General features: G+C 42.4%; 1 protein-coding gene across 2 annotated transcripts in view; it reads left to right on the top strand.

The window, feature by feature from the left end:
* The window catches only part of FBXW8 (F-box and WD repeat domain containing 8), a 111,285-nt gene that overhangs the window by 91,380 nt on the left and 3,545 nt on the right, over window positions 1–16,360 (top strand). For both annotated transcript variants that reach the window (XM_007455857.1, XM_007455858.1), the window contains exons 8-9: window positions 2,599–2,726; window positions 15,868–16,041. In XM_007455857.1, coding sequence (XP_007455919.1) covers window positions 2,599–2,726; window positions 15,868–16,041 — 302 coding nt within the window. The remainder of the gene's footprint in view (window positions 1–2,598; window positions 2,727–15,867; window positions 16,042–16,360) is intronic.

Genomic DNA, 16,360 nt, shown 5'->3' with positions numbered 1-16,360 from the left:
AGATAATTCTTAAAGAAACATCCATCGCATTCTATACAGATTTGCGCCTTAATCACTGTTTAAACCCTTTTGTAATGTACATGTGGTACTTAAGAAAAATATCCCCAGCAACATCTATTGATTTGGCGGTCACATTAGTGCAGAACATTTTCTCCAAGATTTTAGCTATGGGTCGTTTTTTCCTTCTTTCCAGCATATCCATACACTTCTGAGAGTGAGTCAAGTGGCCATGGGTTGAGACTCACCCAACTAGCGCAATAAAGAGAAAAATTAGTCTAATGCATGGTCTTAACAAGAGGGAGAGTATGAGCATGAATAATTAATCTCACTAGTCTGTGGCAATCAGATAAAATGAAGTCCCATTTGCTCAACCTTATTAAAAGAGAGAGAGCACAGAGGGGAGAGAGAGATGCTAAAGGTTGTTGAGGGACTCGTAACATGGGAAGAACCGCCTCTGAGATGGGTAATGTGTTTTCTGATCTCTGCGGTCTTTAACTAAACATAATGGTCAAGGTACTCTTTGGATAGTTCTGATTCATTGAATTATTAAACATTTTAGAAAATACTTGACTCCTGACTACTAACTTATACGATGAATTTGCAGTCTTTTTGAAGAGGGATTAGATCCCACTGTTTCACTCAGAAATGATCTATCCTCTTGTCAAAAAAGAACTTCTAAAAAAAAAAAGTATAAAGACATAGGAACAGACTCAATATCAGATTTTAATTCTTATATTCTTATAAAATTCTTATATTTATCATGGAACATTTCTTCCTGCTATAGATGTTGAAGTATTTTAAAAAGAAGAAGAGATTGAGTCCAGAAGCCCTCTTGAAAGCTGTATAGTGATATATAAGTGCAGAATGTTACTTTCAGGGTAGACCATGAATGACGTTGCTGGTGTTTTTTTTTTTTTTCTCCCTCCAGGAACCGATTTTTATGTAATTTTTAGGATATTTACTGTAGATAGAAGATTTGATTTATTTCTATGCCCATACTTGGAAGAAGAATCTTATTTTGGATATTTTACAGTTGAAATTTTCTCAGAAACTTTTATTTTCAACTGCATGAAAATAAAAATAAAATTTAGCTTGTTCTCTATGGTCTTTAGGGATTAAGAAGGCATTTTACGGGCTTCCCTGGTGGCGCAGTGGTTGACAGTCTGCCTGCCGATGCAGGGGACACGGGTTCGTGCCCCGGTCTGGGAAGATCCCACATGCTGCGGAGCGGCTGGGCCCGTGAGCCGTGGCCGCTGAGCCTGCGCGTCCGGAGCCTGTGCTCCGCAATGGGAGAGGCCACAACAGTGAGAGGCCCGCGTAATGCAAAAAAAAAAAAAAAGAAGGCATTTTACATTTTGAAATTGCTGTCTTTCCTTTCAGATACCATGAGCAATTTTACTTAATATTATAGTGTTGTTTTGACTATTAGGAATTTCCAAAGATTAAATTGTTAGAAATATGTGTCAACAATGAGATCAATGGTTTTCAAGGTGGTGTCAGTTTATTAACCTCTCAGTACTAAAATAGGAATCTGTACACTGATAATTGGTAAATGTATAGGTTAACAAGAAAAAATAGCACATCATTTTCATGTGTGGGCTAAGAGAGGAGACTCTACAAAATATTAACAGTAAAACTTTTGAGTTCAGTGATTAATTTTAACCACATGATCGACGGAATATAATGTATGCTCACATGTGTGTGTGTGTGTAAATGAGGAGGCTTTTGAACAGTGAATTTGGGTGCAAGGACTATGTCTTCAGTACTTACAACAATTACTGACCCATGGCAAGCACTTAATGTTAATTGAATTACTAAGATCTTTTTAGTAAAAGACTTAAATAATCTTCAGAAAGATTCCTTATGAATCATCCTTGTTTCCCCATTTGCTGGAGAAAAGGCAGTGTTCAAATGTAATGAATACATTGTCTAGAGATCAAGGATACTCTCTTAACTTGTCTCCATACCTTATGGAACAGAGCTTACTATAATTAGCTACTGGAGAGTGACTGAAGAGAGAAATGTTGGGGAATATCAGTTATACCTCAATTAAAAAATTTTTTTTTAACGTTTGGGAGTAAGACTTTATGTTTTGGTTTGTAGTTTAATCTGAAGGAATCATCTAGTGGTTAACTGTACAAGCTTCATCATCCTGGATGCTTATACTGTTTGTTCTTTTTACCTTCTGTGGTATAAATACAGAGGGGGAAAAGAGAGAACCCTGTACACAGACTTCTTGTTAGCCTCCCCCATTAACTAATCAGAAGCAGTGACCCTTAGTTTCCATGCTTCTTTTTCTGTGTTAAGAAATTGGGATACCGAATTTCCTCATTTGGCATTTTTTGTGTGTCCTATGAGTTTGTTTGCACCTTGGCCTGGAATTCTTTGGATTTTCTTTTCTCTTGTGTTTCCTTTTGTTGTTCTAAGAGCCATCCTTATACTGTCGTTACCTGGAAGGGGTCAGGAAATGGAGTATTAGAGCCTCTTCTCTAATGGGAGCTGGTGCTGTGACCGTGCCCCGGGGCGACGGTGGGTGGAAATTGTTTGTGCGGGCCTGCTGCCCCTAACACACACCCACGTGTTTTTCCTCCTCCCCAGATCCTGGTGTATAGCCTGGAAGCAGAACGCTGCCTTTCGAAGCTGGGCAACGCGCTTGGCGACTTCACCTGCGTCAACCTCCGGGACAGCCCTCCCAATCTCATGGTCAGTGGCAACATGGACAGGAGGTAGGTGTCAGTAGAGTCGCATCTTAGAGCCACAGGCAGCTTCTCTTGAGGCCTGGCCGCTCGGCCTCCACTGAGCTCACTGATTTCCTTCCCAACTCACCCTCCTCACTTCTCACTCACATCTCTGCCCACCTGAGTTCAGCCCTGATCCCATAAATACCATCCCTGTGAACTTGGAGAACAAAGTCTTGTATTAGGTAATAGTTGGATGGAGTTGCATCTCTGCCTCATTTCTGAAACACCATGGGAAGGTTGTCTTTTAGGCCATTTGGTGGACGCAGTTGGTGGAAGGTCCAGTGAGACCACTTGGAATATCTTTTGTCCCCCTGCTGTAAAATTTGTTTGGCATTTAAAAGCTCACTTTCTAATATTAAAAACAACAACCTAAGGGATGAATCATGTTCAGCAAAATAGGTTTGCCTGCCAAATGATGTCAAGAGTGTGTTTCAGACCACTATGGTGTCCCTCCGGTGATGGGGGAAAAAAAGAGACTTCATGTGAACAGATTCCAGTTTCTATTTAGCTGATTAGCAGTCTTCCCTTTAACGTATTGGCTTAGGGAGTCGGATTTTCCCGGTACGGGGTCCAGTGCCAGCTCTGGCCGCTCCAGGACCGATCAGCATGGAAGGATTAAAGTGTTTGAAAAGACTGAGTCCAAATTTTAGGCTTTTTTCCTTTCTCTTCCCTCTCCCCCTTGTCTTTTCCTTTTCTTTCTTTCTTCTTCCTTTTTTTTTTTTTTTCTTCTTTTTTTGACTGGTTATCTGTCATGTCTGATCCAGGGCCCTGAAGAGAGGTAGCATGGCTGGAGGCCAGGTTCAGCTGGCGCCCCCTCCGCTGGCCAGCCCCGGGCTGCAGGTGGCGGGCCACTTGGTGGGGTATCAGATCGTGAGGCGGGTCCTCCTTTGTGCCAAATCCCAGACCTCTGTCATACCAGTGCAGCAGCTTGCAAAAATAATTATTTTGTCAGATAATATTTTCAACTTCTGACCTTCACTACTACTCTCTCCCTCCCAGAGAGCAAAAAGATGTGAGTATGCTTTATTGAAAGAAAATACCTGATCTTTTTTCCCTCGAGCCCTCCTGAAACAGCTGATACTTCTCATGCTTGAGAATTGAACTCCTCAGCGTATGTCCAGGCAGTTTTTCTCTTTAAAAAAAAAGAAAACAAACTAGGCTTAGATAAGTGGCCCCACTTGTGGCACAGCAAATGAAACACATCAGTTTATAGTTTTACTCTCCCATTTTCATTTCTGACTGAGCTGTACAAAGGCTCCAAGCTTATCTGATAGGATCTACCTGCAGCGACCTAACAGCTCTTCGCTTTCCAGGAGAGCAAATGCAGAGGGCTCTGTGGGGCATCCAAATGGAATGGTTTGGGATTGTAGGTTATGCTTCAGAGTTTGTTGACAGCATGACCATTTAGGTGTTCAACCACAGCTAGGCTCCCAGGAAACCAAAATGGTGTTCCAGAGAAGAGACCTCTGCTTTCTATATAACGTAGCCTAATTACCTCTAGAAGCACAGTTACAGCCAGATTGTCATGACCATTGTCAGCTGCACATCCTGCTGTCAGTGAGGAGGCCTGTACGTACTTGGTAAAGCTGATGTTTTCCTCTGGAGCAGGGCTGCCTGACCATGCTCCCCGATGCCAGAGGAGAAGCCAAATGCACAGTGTAAAAGGGCTCTCTGGTCATTTTGAAGGCCAAATCTGACCATGTTAAAATCCATTTTATTAGTAAACCAAAGTTACGGTTTTTTGTGTTTCTTTTTTACACCCTTTGTCTTTTTGGATGAAAAGAATAGACTTGGGACTTGGAGTTGGGGAGGGGGCTATCCAAAATGGCATTTAATCAGGGCCACTTCTAGATCTGTGTGCCAGCTATTTGACCACTACTGGTACCACAGAGGCTTGCCATCATATATAAGATTGTTCTTTATGAATCACATTAACAGTGTTAGCAATATGAATTTCAAACATGGGGCTTAAAAACACTATACATCTGGAAAAAGGAAGGAATAAGGACTCTAGACTTTTAAGTGCATAGAGGTATGTCTTGTGGGGTTTCTCCCAGAGACTTAATAGCTATGAGTAGGAACTCATCAGAGATGCACACCCAGGCTTGTACAGCTTATGTTTTATTTCAGAAGTGGGACAGAGGGGGCAAATACTATGAAGAGAGCTAGGTGGCTATCCCTTCATGACAGATGCAGTTTAAAAACCTTGGAACCTCCATTTTTATTTAAAAAACTGAACTTCTATTGCATTCTCTTAGTACTTTATAAATAACTTGAGAATGAAATGGACTCTAAAGGTACATAAAACTGTCCAAGGTTAAAACAAAAATAATATTTCTTTAAAGTAAGGAAATCAGCTTGAGTAACTTCGCTAATAGCATGGGTGGAATTTTCTCAGGAGTTGGGGTTTTTTTGGGGGGTGGGTATAAGCTGAAATTAAAAATGAAAAAAATAGCTCACCTAGCTTGTCACTAGAGGTTAAGTAGAGTCTGATAAAGATTAAGAGAATGATCAGGGTGGGAACTGAGTTATGGTTGGACTGTACTTTTCCCTCGCTGGGAGGGAAGGGTTATAAAGTGGGGTTATAAAGGTGGGGCTCTGCACAAGAGTTTTAACACTACAGATCAATGAGGTTTTTTTAATGCATATTTTGTCCTTTCCTGCTAAGCCAAGAAGAAAGAGTGGTAAGTAACATTAGAGGAGGGAGCGGTGTGCATCCGGTGTTAGGACAGGATGCTTGTGTCTTACCACAGTGTCTGTCTAGTACTCAGAGAGGGCTTAACTCTGTATGTTTTGCATTTATTCTAAGATGCACTTTTTTTTTCTTTACATTTTCACATCTATGAAAATCAAGATGTGTCTTTTATAATAACATCTTACAAATGGCAGCATGTTAAAATATTACATAAAGTAATGGTGCTTCTTGAATTGGATGGTGTTTTCAATTAAATAAAAGTCTGTATTTGTTCAATGAAGGCAAAAATAAATCTTAGGAATTAGTACAGTTATGAGAAACTTGAATGGGTTACCAAGATAAAGTCTGCAGGAAATAGACCACTGTGAGTTTTTTGTTTTGTTTCTTTAGGTTAACCTTTGGGATTCACTGAACATTTAGAATCTGTAAATTTATGTCTTCCACCAAATTTGGGATGTTTTTGGCCATTATTTCTTCAGATATTTTTTTCCACACTGATCCCCTTTCCCCTCTCCTCTGGGACTTCAGTGATGTGAAGAACAGACTTTTTGATATTATCCCACAGGTCACTGAAGCTCTATTCATTTTCTTTCCTAAGCCTTACATTCTTCAAGTTGCAAATATCTACTGATTCAACTTTGGGTTCATGAACTGTTTCCTCTGTCACCTCCATTCTGCTGTTGAACCCATCTAGTGAATTTTTTATTTCAGATTTTATACTTTTTTGGTTCAGAATTTCCATTGTTTCTGTTTCTCTGCTCAGAATTTCATTCTTTCTTATCATTTTACCTTAACCTCATGGAATATAGTTACAATAGCTGCTTTAAAGTCACTGATCATTCCAAAAGTCTGGGTTATTTTAAGGTTGACATTTTCCCTTGAGAATGGGTCACATTTTCCTGGGGCTTTTGGGGTGGGGGTATGTCAAGTAATTTTGGATGTATCCTGGACATTTTGTGTCCACTTTCGATCCTGTTACATAATCCTCTGGAGGATGTTGAGTTTTGTTTTTGTTTTAAACAGGCAGTCCCCCTGGTTAGGTTCAGACTGAAAGTTGTGTCTTGCCTTCTGTGGGTGGTGATTCCAGTGTCAGTTCAATTTCCAAAACCTTTGCTGTGCTTCTCTGACTGCCCTGCACATGTGCCACCCAGAGGTTAGTCTGAGCTGGCAGTGGTTGAAATCTTACCTGAGCCTTTGCTGTACTGCTTTGAGTCTGCACCTGGGCCACGTGCGGGGTCACACGTGGTATCACGGGCTCCCCGTCTCCAGTTCCTCCCTCTCTTCATCCCTGTGATTCCTAGCTTTCAGGGCCCTTGTCCCCTGGTCCTCTGACGAGAAGATGGGGTTTCTCTCAGGGTTTCACCTGCTGGCATCCCTACCACCATGCAGCTCTGTGAATAGGGACTGACTGCCTTGGGGCAAAACCAGAGAGAAAAGAGATGGGGGAATCCCCAAAGATGCCACATCCACGTTCTTTGGACTTAGGGGCTTCTCTCCTTGGTTCTTCAGAAAGAAGGTGTTTCTGTTAGCGTTTTAGCTACCACACAGCTCTGCTACAGGAGCTCACACTCGGGGTGAGGCTGTGAGAGAGAAACTCCTTTCCCCACGGCCCCTTCCTCCGTGGCCACTTCCCCCACAATCCACTGTAGTGAGTCAACTCCCCAGGGTCCTCAGGTGTTTGCTTTTTGTGTTTTGTCCAGAGGTTTGGGTTGTAGCAGCAGAAGACAGAGGCAGTAGTGGGCTTGCTTTAGGTCAGACGCAGAACTCCTACTCTCTTTAAATAATTTAAATAAAACTGTTTAGTTGGCAGTAGAGGGCTGTATTAAAGGGGGTCCCTTCCCATTCTGTTGCTCTCAGTCTTCTCATCTGGGATCTGCTCATTTCTAACGAATGAAATCAGGGATCTAGACCAGAGAATGCTCTGCTGGGGAGAATCAAAATAAGAGTTGGTGATAAGGGTGGGACTTCCCTGGCGGTCCAGTGGTTAGGACTCTGCGCTTTCACTGCCTTGGCCCAGGTTCAATCCCTGGTCAGGGAACTAAGATCCCGCAGGCGGCACGGCGGGGCCAAAAAGAAGAGTTGGTGGTAAGGGCGTACATCAGGTTGTTAGTGGGCTGCCAAAGCAACGTGCACTGAGCCAACAAATCCCACTGCTTTTCCTCCTGTAATCTTAAATTGATTTTAAAAAAATTTCAGCTTTATTGAGATAGAATTCACATACCTACAATTCACTAATTTAAATTATACAATCCAGTGTAAAGTTCACAAGGTTGTGCAGTCATCACCAAGTCAGGTTTAGAACATTTTCATCAGCCCAAATAGAAACCTTGTGCCCATTAGCAGTCACTCTCTATGTCCCCCCAACTTCTCTAGCTCTAGGCAACCACTAATCACTTCCTGCCTCTACGGATCTGTTTTAAGATATTTCATGTAAATGGAATCGTAGAACGTGTGACTTTTTGTGACTGGCTTTCTTCCACTTAGCATAATGTTTCCAAGATAAACCTGTGTTGTAGCCTGAATCACCACTTAATTCCTTTTTATGGCCAAGTAATATTCCATTGTATGAGTATACCACATTTACTTATTCATTCATCAGTTAACATTTGGGTTGTTTCCATTTTTTGGTTATTATGAATAATGCTGCTGTTACCATTCAACTACAGATTTTTGTGTAGACATATGTTTTCAGTTCTCTTGGATATATACCTAGGAGTGGCATTGCTGGCTTATATAACCCTGTGTTTAACTATTTGAGGAACTGCTAGACTCTTTTCCAAAGTGACTGTACCATCTTACATTCCCACCAGCAGTGTATGGGGGTTCCAGTTTCTCCACATCCTTACCAGTACTTGCTGTGGTCTCTGATTATAGCTGTCCTAAAGGTATGATGTTGTTGAACATCCTTTCATGTGCTTTTTGGCCTCTTTGGATAAATGTCTATTCAAATCCTTGGCCCATTTTTTAATTAGGTTGTCTTTTTATTTATTGAGTTGCAAGAGTTCTTTATATAGTCTGGATACCAACCTCTTATCAGATATGATTTGTAAATATTTCTCCCCATTCTATGGGTTGTCTTTTCACACTTGATAATGTCCTTTGAAGCACAGAAGTTTTTAATTTTGATGAAATTCCATTTATCCAGTTTTTCTTTGTCATTTGTGCTATTGGTATCATATTGAAGAAGCCATTTCCTAGCCCAAAGTCACAAAGATTTACTCCTATGTTTACTTAAAAGAATTTTTATGATTTTGGCTCCTACGCTGAGGTCTATGATGCATTTGGAGTTAATTTTTGTATATGGTGTGAGGTGGGAGTCCAACCTCATTCTTTTTTGCATGTGGATATCCATTGTCCTAGCATCATCTGTTGAAAAGACTATTTTTTCTCCATTGAATTGTCTTGGCACCACTGTTGAAAATCAGTTGACCATAAAATAGAGAGCCTATTCTAGGTACACTCATCTGATTGAAATTTAAAAGGATTTATTAAAGTAAGCTAAATGTTTCTATGTTTCCATACATCATTTTTGTCCACTGGTGGTGTTATGGGCTGGCTTGTAAGGGTTGCAGAATTTTCGGTCTAGCAGAGCTCTTTAAGACCATCTAATAGCTGGCCCAGCTAAGGAAATAGGTCCAGAAAGGTCGAGTGATCCGTCCAAAGGGCTTATTACTCTTTATGGGCAATAAACAAAGAACTCTAAACTTTAGAGATACAGCTTTACAATACATAGAGCTCTAACCATAGCCTACTTGGATTAAACTGGGCAGTTCTACCTGAAAATACATGTTTTTCTAGTTGCTCTTAAAAATGAGTCATTCACCAAAGGCCATCACTGGTGCTTATATATGTGTTATAGCTACTAATTTGGGCATATAAGGTTGTTTTCAAAAATCCTCTTTAATATAGGTTCGATGAGACAAAACAATCATGTTATTGATTTCTTAAAAAAAAATGAGTTTTCTTGATTAATTTGGTCATTTAAAAAAAAGAGAGACTGTTTTAATGCCGTCTTGCTTGTTCCCTTTATTTTCTGGATAGAAATATAGCTGAAGGTCAGGTCCTTCTTAATGAAACTGCTGAGCCAGAGTCTGAACAGGCTTCATCTTTGCCATCAAATACAGCTTGCCATATTATTTTACGGGACTGTTTTATCCAGACCAATGGGAAGCAAGCTCTGAGTTGTGACCCCTAATTAGAGAGTGTCGGAGCTTCTCGCCATGACAAATGCAGAGTTGTGGTGGCTTCTGGTGCTGCTGCTGGCCGTTAGGGAGAGTGAGTGGGGCGTAAATGTTACATTTGCTCCATCTGCAAGTGTTGTAATAAGTTATTCAAAGCTCTTAGCACAGGACCAGCCAGAGCGTGCCTCCCTCTCAGTTCCAGCACGTTTTCCTGCCCATCAGATGGATGCTCCTCTGTTGGAGTCTTTGGAAGGTTCCGGTGTCTTTTGTTTTAATTGGCGGGCTTGAGCTGACTCCTGTGGTGTGATTTTCATTAGAGAGGGGCTGGAGAGAGGGAGTGTTGGAACAGCCCTCCAAACCTAACCATGAATATTAAACATAATACAATTACAGCTTTCAGACCAATTATTTTTTTCTTTTCAACCGGCAAAGTTGATGAAACACACGCTGGATAGGGATTCACAGTGTCTACCATTGGCTTCTTTTTGTCCCTGGAATCAGTTGTCTTGGCATGTTTGTGCCCATTTGCTGTGCTACCTGTTTCCCCACGTCAGGAATTTGATTTGAGCGCTGAGGGTACGGGCTCTGCCAGGGAACGCTGCTGTGCACGCTGGGGCCGCGCCGTCAGGTGGGTGAAGCAGAGATGCATTTCGTGATGTGAACTCGAAGGGTTCGCGTGGACTTCGCACCCTGTGCTGTGTGCTATCTCTTTCTGTCAGCCAGAAACCAGAGCAGTGCCTTTTTGAGGAGATGTCTTCTAAGTGCTTCTCCTTTTTCCCTGTGGGGAGAAGTTTGAGTCTGTTTTTTGGCCCATTTTTGTTTTCCTTAGTGATAAAATACACTAATGCTGTATCTTTTGGTGTATTTGTGTATTTTGTTTGGAGCCATCCATGCCGGTATCTAAATACAATAGGAAAACAGATGGCAAACTTTGAACTTCTGGACCAAATTTGTGTTTGCCTTTGTCTCCTTAACAGCCAAACTGTAAATTATGGAGTATAAATATTCAACAGAGGAGCTCTTTATGAAAATCACTAGAGCAAAATAGACCCTTATTAACCAAATACGCACTGGAAAGCACTCAAGCTAAAAATTTCTCCCCCCTCCCCTTTCCTTTTCAAGTTCCCATTAGTAAGGAGTGCAGCTGTAGCCTCCAGGCAGAGTTCCTTTCACAGCAACTTTACCTTTTCTCCCTTCTCTAACCCACAAATGCCTAAAGATTAGTGTCTGCAAATGCTGACTGCGGGAGCTCTGGAGCTCTTTGTCTTCTGTGTGTTTTCTGCTCGCTCCGCATCTCTCTGGTCACAGACCCCTCCCTGGGAAGAGGGGAGGCGGGGTGGGGGGGGGTGTTGATTGGCCTGCTGTACTAAGGGAGCTCTCAGTCAGCCTCGCCGCCAGCAGGGAAGAAGCCATGGACCTCACTCACCCCCGTGTCATAAGACTGTAGATTTCTACAACCCTGTTTTATTTGAAACAAAACATCCACATGGGAGTGTATACAAGGTACGCTGTGTGCAATTTAAAAAAAATGGAACACCTGAGCATTCCCGCCACCTGCCCACTTAAGAAACAGAGTGTGACCAGTACTTGTGAAGGCCTCTGGGTGCCCCTCCCAGTCATGAACGAGTTCTTGTTCCTTAAACAACATGGCAGCGTCTAGAATAAAAAGTAAAAGCTGCATTTCTTCCCCTCATTCTTCCATTGAGACTCTTCCCCAAGGTAACTGCTGTTACCAGCTCCAGTATGTCCTTCCAGAATTTTATGTTTAAATTTTTTTAACTTAAGCAGGTAACCTTTTGAATTCAAAAGCACAAAAAAGTATTTATAGGGAGAAGTTGTCTCCTGGGAGCTTCTCTTTCCTCAGCGGAGGCTGTGCTGCGGCGTTCTCCAGAGGGTGCCTGCGCACAGATGCGTGCCTCCCTCCTCCGCCCCCCAGCTGCCGTCACGCAGCTGGGCCTGGTGCGCTTGGTGTTTGACTGTTCAGGCGACGGCTGTCCTCAGTATGTGTAGCTCTGCCTCATTCTCTGATGCCCGTGCAGGTCTCCACTGTACCGGATGTACCGTCACGGCTTTAGCTGGCATCCACCGATGGAGCTAGGTTACGTGCCTTCCCCGTTGAGTCACTCAAATTCATGACAGTGTAAATACTGTTTCTCATTTTTCCTCTTGGTCTGATTATCAGAAGTCTCTTTGTCTCAGGTTGCTTTTGAGACCCCTTGTGTCTTTTGCGGTTCCCCACTTTATTATGATTCTCTGTAATACGTATTTCTTTTCATTTATTCTGACTAGTGTTCATGAGTGTGAGTATGCCTGTCTTTCATTTTGGAAAAACATCGGCCATTAACACTTTGACTATCGCTTCTTTGCCACACACTGGATTTTTTCCTTCTGGGATTTCTTTTGGGCGTAAGCTGGAACCATCATGCCCTTCCATCCTTCATCTGTTTCTCTGTGCTCCATTCTAGGTAACTTCAGATTTATTTTCTAATTTACAAATGCTTTGTCTAATCTGTTTCTAGCCTATCTAATGAGTTTAATTGCAGGGATTATGTTTTCGTGTCTAGAAGTTCTATACTGCTTTTTTATAAAGCAAGGTCTCAATACTCCCCTTTGAGTGGACCCCAGTCTTACAGCCTTGCCCCCGTGGTACAGTAAGAGCCAGTCCCGTTGCTTCCTGAGATTGGCACCTGCCAATAGCCTCGCCCCCACCGCACATGCATAGAGGCAACCAAAATTGCAACTCAAGCTCTCCAACCTGGTTTTCTGCATGGGCCCTAGGGAGGTCGCTTACTCTGTGAGCTCAGCAGTGCACTTAAAAGGATGTAGTTAACGTCTTATCCAGCAGTATGAAGTGATTTTCAGTGGGAGGGTCAACAGGGTGCCTGAAACAGAAGCCTCATCTTCGCTACTGAAAAAGTACTGTGGCTCATGGCCTTGTATGTATATATGTGGACGTACATGTATGTTAGATATAGCCTATATAAAACCCGAGAAGCAGAACTGCTAAGTCAAGGTGGAGTATATTTTTTTATTTTGTTGGGTATTGCCACGCCACTTTCTTTGGGCTTGTGCTCACATCAGCCGTACAGAAGTACCTCTCTATCCAGGGCTCACCCGTGTGGAAGGCGTCTCGGAGTACTACCAGACTTTACCCTTGCTGGGTAGGCAGGTTGAGTGGTATTACTGCATTGTAGTTTTAGTGCATAATTCCTCCCATTACCAGTGAACTTGAATGTCTTACAAGTGTTTAAAAGCCGTTAGTACTTCTCCTGTGAACTATTTTTTCTTTTCTTAAACTTTAATAAAGTTTAATCCTGGGTTATCAATCTTTACTATAAATTTGAAGGAATTTTTTTTATAAGAAATTAGTCCTCTGGTGCAAACATTTTTCTCAGTTTACCATTTGCCTTGACTTTATTTTTTGTAATGTTTAGAAAGGCCTTCCTATCCTGAATATTTGTTTTAACTCTCTGAGCCCTCTGTTACTGATGTTGGTGTAATGCATATGGTAGACCTCCAAGTTGAGAAAGTTGTTACAGGGTATTTTGCTTATAATTGCGAATTTAAGTGGGATCTTTTCTTCAATTACATTTTTAAAACTAGTGGTTGTACAAAGGATAGTTATTGATTTTGACATATTAAAATACATTTGATTCTGAATTATTACTGAATTACCTTGGATTGTCAACCCTAATGATAAATTTGTCCACTTTTATCTAATTTTATCTAATTTTTTAAAAACAATGTAAAATAATATTGGTAAAAGTAGATTACTATTTTTTAAAGACTTTTCATTAGGAATAAGTGTTCTATGTCATCAGATCTCTCTTCAGTGTCCACGGAAGTGACCCTCTCTATGGGTTTCTTGTTGTCAGAGAGGCATGGTGGACCACAGGAATGGACATTCTAGACAGAGTCCACTTGCTGGTTAACGTGTTGCTGTGAGTTCTGTTAGTTGATATTTTATTCAGGTCTTAGCACTGGTGCAGATCTGTCGTCTTCTGTCATGCTTGCGGTGTCGGGTTTTGGGTAATAACGGAATGCTGGCTCCATGTAAAGAGTCAGAGCTTTCCTCCCTCTGCTGTGCTGTGGAACAGTAGATGTAGCCCGGGGTTTGGGGAATGCGGGGGGCGGTCTCTTCCTTCCAGGTTGGACCCATTTTGCTTGTTCTTGTTTTGCAGGGACAGCTTGCTCCTCGACAGCTTTCCCAGCTTGCTCTGTGTTCCTTGATCTATTTGGATTTTCTGTCTCCTGGGGGTTAGTTTTGATAATTCTTATTTTCCTACAATGTCATTTATTCATCTAGGTCTTCAAGTGTGGAGATTCAAAAAATGAACTCAAGAAATAGAAAGAAAACCTGAATAGATTATAATGATGAAAGAAACTGAATTACTGAAAAGGGGGGAAAACCAACCTACAGAAATTAGGTCCATGTGTGGTTTTTTAATTGAAATATAGTTGATTTACAGTTTTATATTAGTTTCGGGTATCGTGTGGGGTTTTTTGTTTCTTTCCTGGCAAGTTTTATCAAACATTTAGTAAACTGTATCCTTCTCATCATTTTGAAGTACTCTGAGGCTAATGCTTTTTGCTCTGAAATCTACCTTTTCAGGTATTAAAACTGTCACCTCTTCCTTGTCACATGCAAATGTGCCTTTCGTGTGTAGCATATATTGAGGGTTTTTAAAAAATCTTTATTGAGGGTTTTAAAAAAAATTTTTTTAAGTACTATTTGGTTCTTTTTCAAACCTGCTTTTTAAAATTATTATTTATTTGGTTGTGCTGCATCTTAGTTGTGGCAGGCAGGCTCCTTAGTTGCGGCATGCATGTGGGATCTAGTTCCCTGACCAGAGTCTTAACCACTGTGCCACCAGGGAAGTCCCTATATTGAGTTTTGCTTTGTGACTTGAGGCTCTTAAGAGGTGGGTTTGTCCTGTGTGCGTCTGCCCACCCAGCTGACACATTAGGGCTTTCTAAGCTGTCTGCTAACATTCAGTGTTCGTCTCATACATCCCTCCGTGGCGTGTGTGTTGGCTCCTCATGGCCCTTCTGTTATTTTGCTACATCACTTTCAGAGAGTATCCATGGGTAGCTCACATTGAGTCCTTTTATGTTTAAAAAAAAAAAAAAAGGCTTCATTATGCCCTCAAACTTGGTAGGTAAGCTAGGTATAGAATTTCCAGTTCAGATAATTTCCCCTCACACAAAGATACTTTGTGTCTGTGCATGCTCATGTACCTGTAAGAGTTTAGGATCTAGAACGTGTTTGAGATGATCCCTTCTCCCCACATTATTTGTGTCAGACATGTTTGTCCAGCTCCCCTGCTAGCTGGCTAGTGGCATCGTTTCAGGGTAGCGACTGTCTTTTCGTTTGTGACTTGCAGCATAGGGGCTGTTAATTTCACCTGTACTGAAATGTTGCCACATTCAGTTTTAGCTCTTGTGGCTTATTTCAGGAACTGTGTTGGTACTTCTAGTGGATAAGAGATTTCTGTCTCATCTAATTTATCCTTACGTGGAAATTCAGCATATACTTGTATAGAAAGTAGTTTTTAAAGATGTTCTTAAAGAAATTCAGATTACTACAAGGTAATTATCTCAAGACTTTAGATAAGTAACTGCCAAGTGTCCACATACTCTTATCACGTTTCTGTTATGCTTAGCCAAACTGTAGATGCATCGCCTTTCCAAATTTCAACAAGATGGTGATGAACTTAAAAGTTGAGTTAAATTACCCGAAAAGTGTTATTTTCCCAACCAGGTAAGGGTTCAGGTTTCAGACAAAAGTAGCTGTTTTACAACTTGCTCTTAACAGACTTTTATGTGAACAGCAAAACTGCCATGCTGGGCAGTATACTTACCCTCCGGACAGCCTTCTCAGGCCGACGTCCCCGTGGCAGTCAGGTCAGCCTCCCTCGCAATGGGCTTGTGCCCAGGGCAGGTGTCTCCCCTGTGGAGCACATAAAAGTGAGCAGCAGGGCAGCTGGTGTATCTGTTCTGAGTCCTCCTTGTTCTGTGCTTTGAATGGTTGGGAGTGCTCTAAACTAGTTCATTTCTAGTGCCTCTTGGCCTCCTCTGAGAGTACACTAAGGAGGTGGTGAAAGTTTAGTATCAGTATTTAGATGTTCGTAACTGAAGGGTTTCATACTCTGTTTTCATAGGGTTGCTGTACACAGACCAGCATGGCTGAGGAGGAATTCGTCATTTCAGGCTCTAATGCTAATCTCTGCGCTCGTCTCTGGCCCTGCAGGGTGAGGATCCACGACCTCCGCACTGACACGATCGCCCTGTCCATCTCTGCCCACCAACTCGGAGTCTCTTCAGTCCAGATGGACGACTGGAAGATTGTCAGCGGGGGCGAGGAGGGCCTGGTCTCCGTGTGGGACTATCGGATGAACCAGAAGCTGTGGGAGGTGCACTCCAGGTAAGGTGGGTCCTCAGGTGCTTCTAGCAACCACAGTAGCAGCACTGATGGCATCAGCCAGCCACTGAGCCAGGTACTGTGCGAGTGCTGTCCACACGTTACCACGTGGTCCTCACTGGAACCCTGCAAATCAGCTGCTGTGAAATGGGCTCAGAAATGGCGCTGGTCACTGTTACACTGTTCAGACTGCCACAGCTCCCAGCTCGACCACAGTGGGGCAGGCCAGACCGGGAGGCGGGGGCACTGCAGGCAGCCCATCTGCCCCCAGGTGGGGCGGGGCCCGGGGGGCCCCCCCCCCCCCCCCCCCCCCCCCCCCCCC

The sequence above is a fragment of the Lipotes vexillifer genome, unplaced genomic scaffold, assembly GCF_000442215.2.
Source record: "Lipotes vexillifer unplaced genomic scaffold, Lipotes_vexillifer_v1.1 scaffold970, whole genome shotgun sequence".
NCBI classification, from domain to species: domain Eukaryota; kingdom Metazoa; phylum Chordata; class Mammalia; order Artiodactyla; family Lipotidae; genus Lipotes; species Lipotes vexillifer.
The sequence above is the reverse complement of the archived record's forward strand: the minus strand, read 5'-3'. Positions and strand labels throughout refer to the sequence as shown.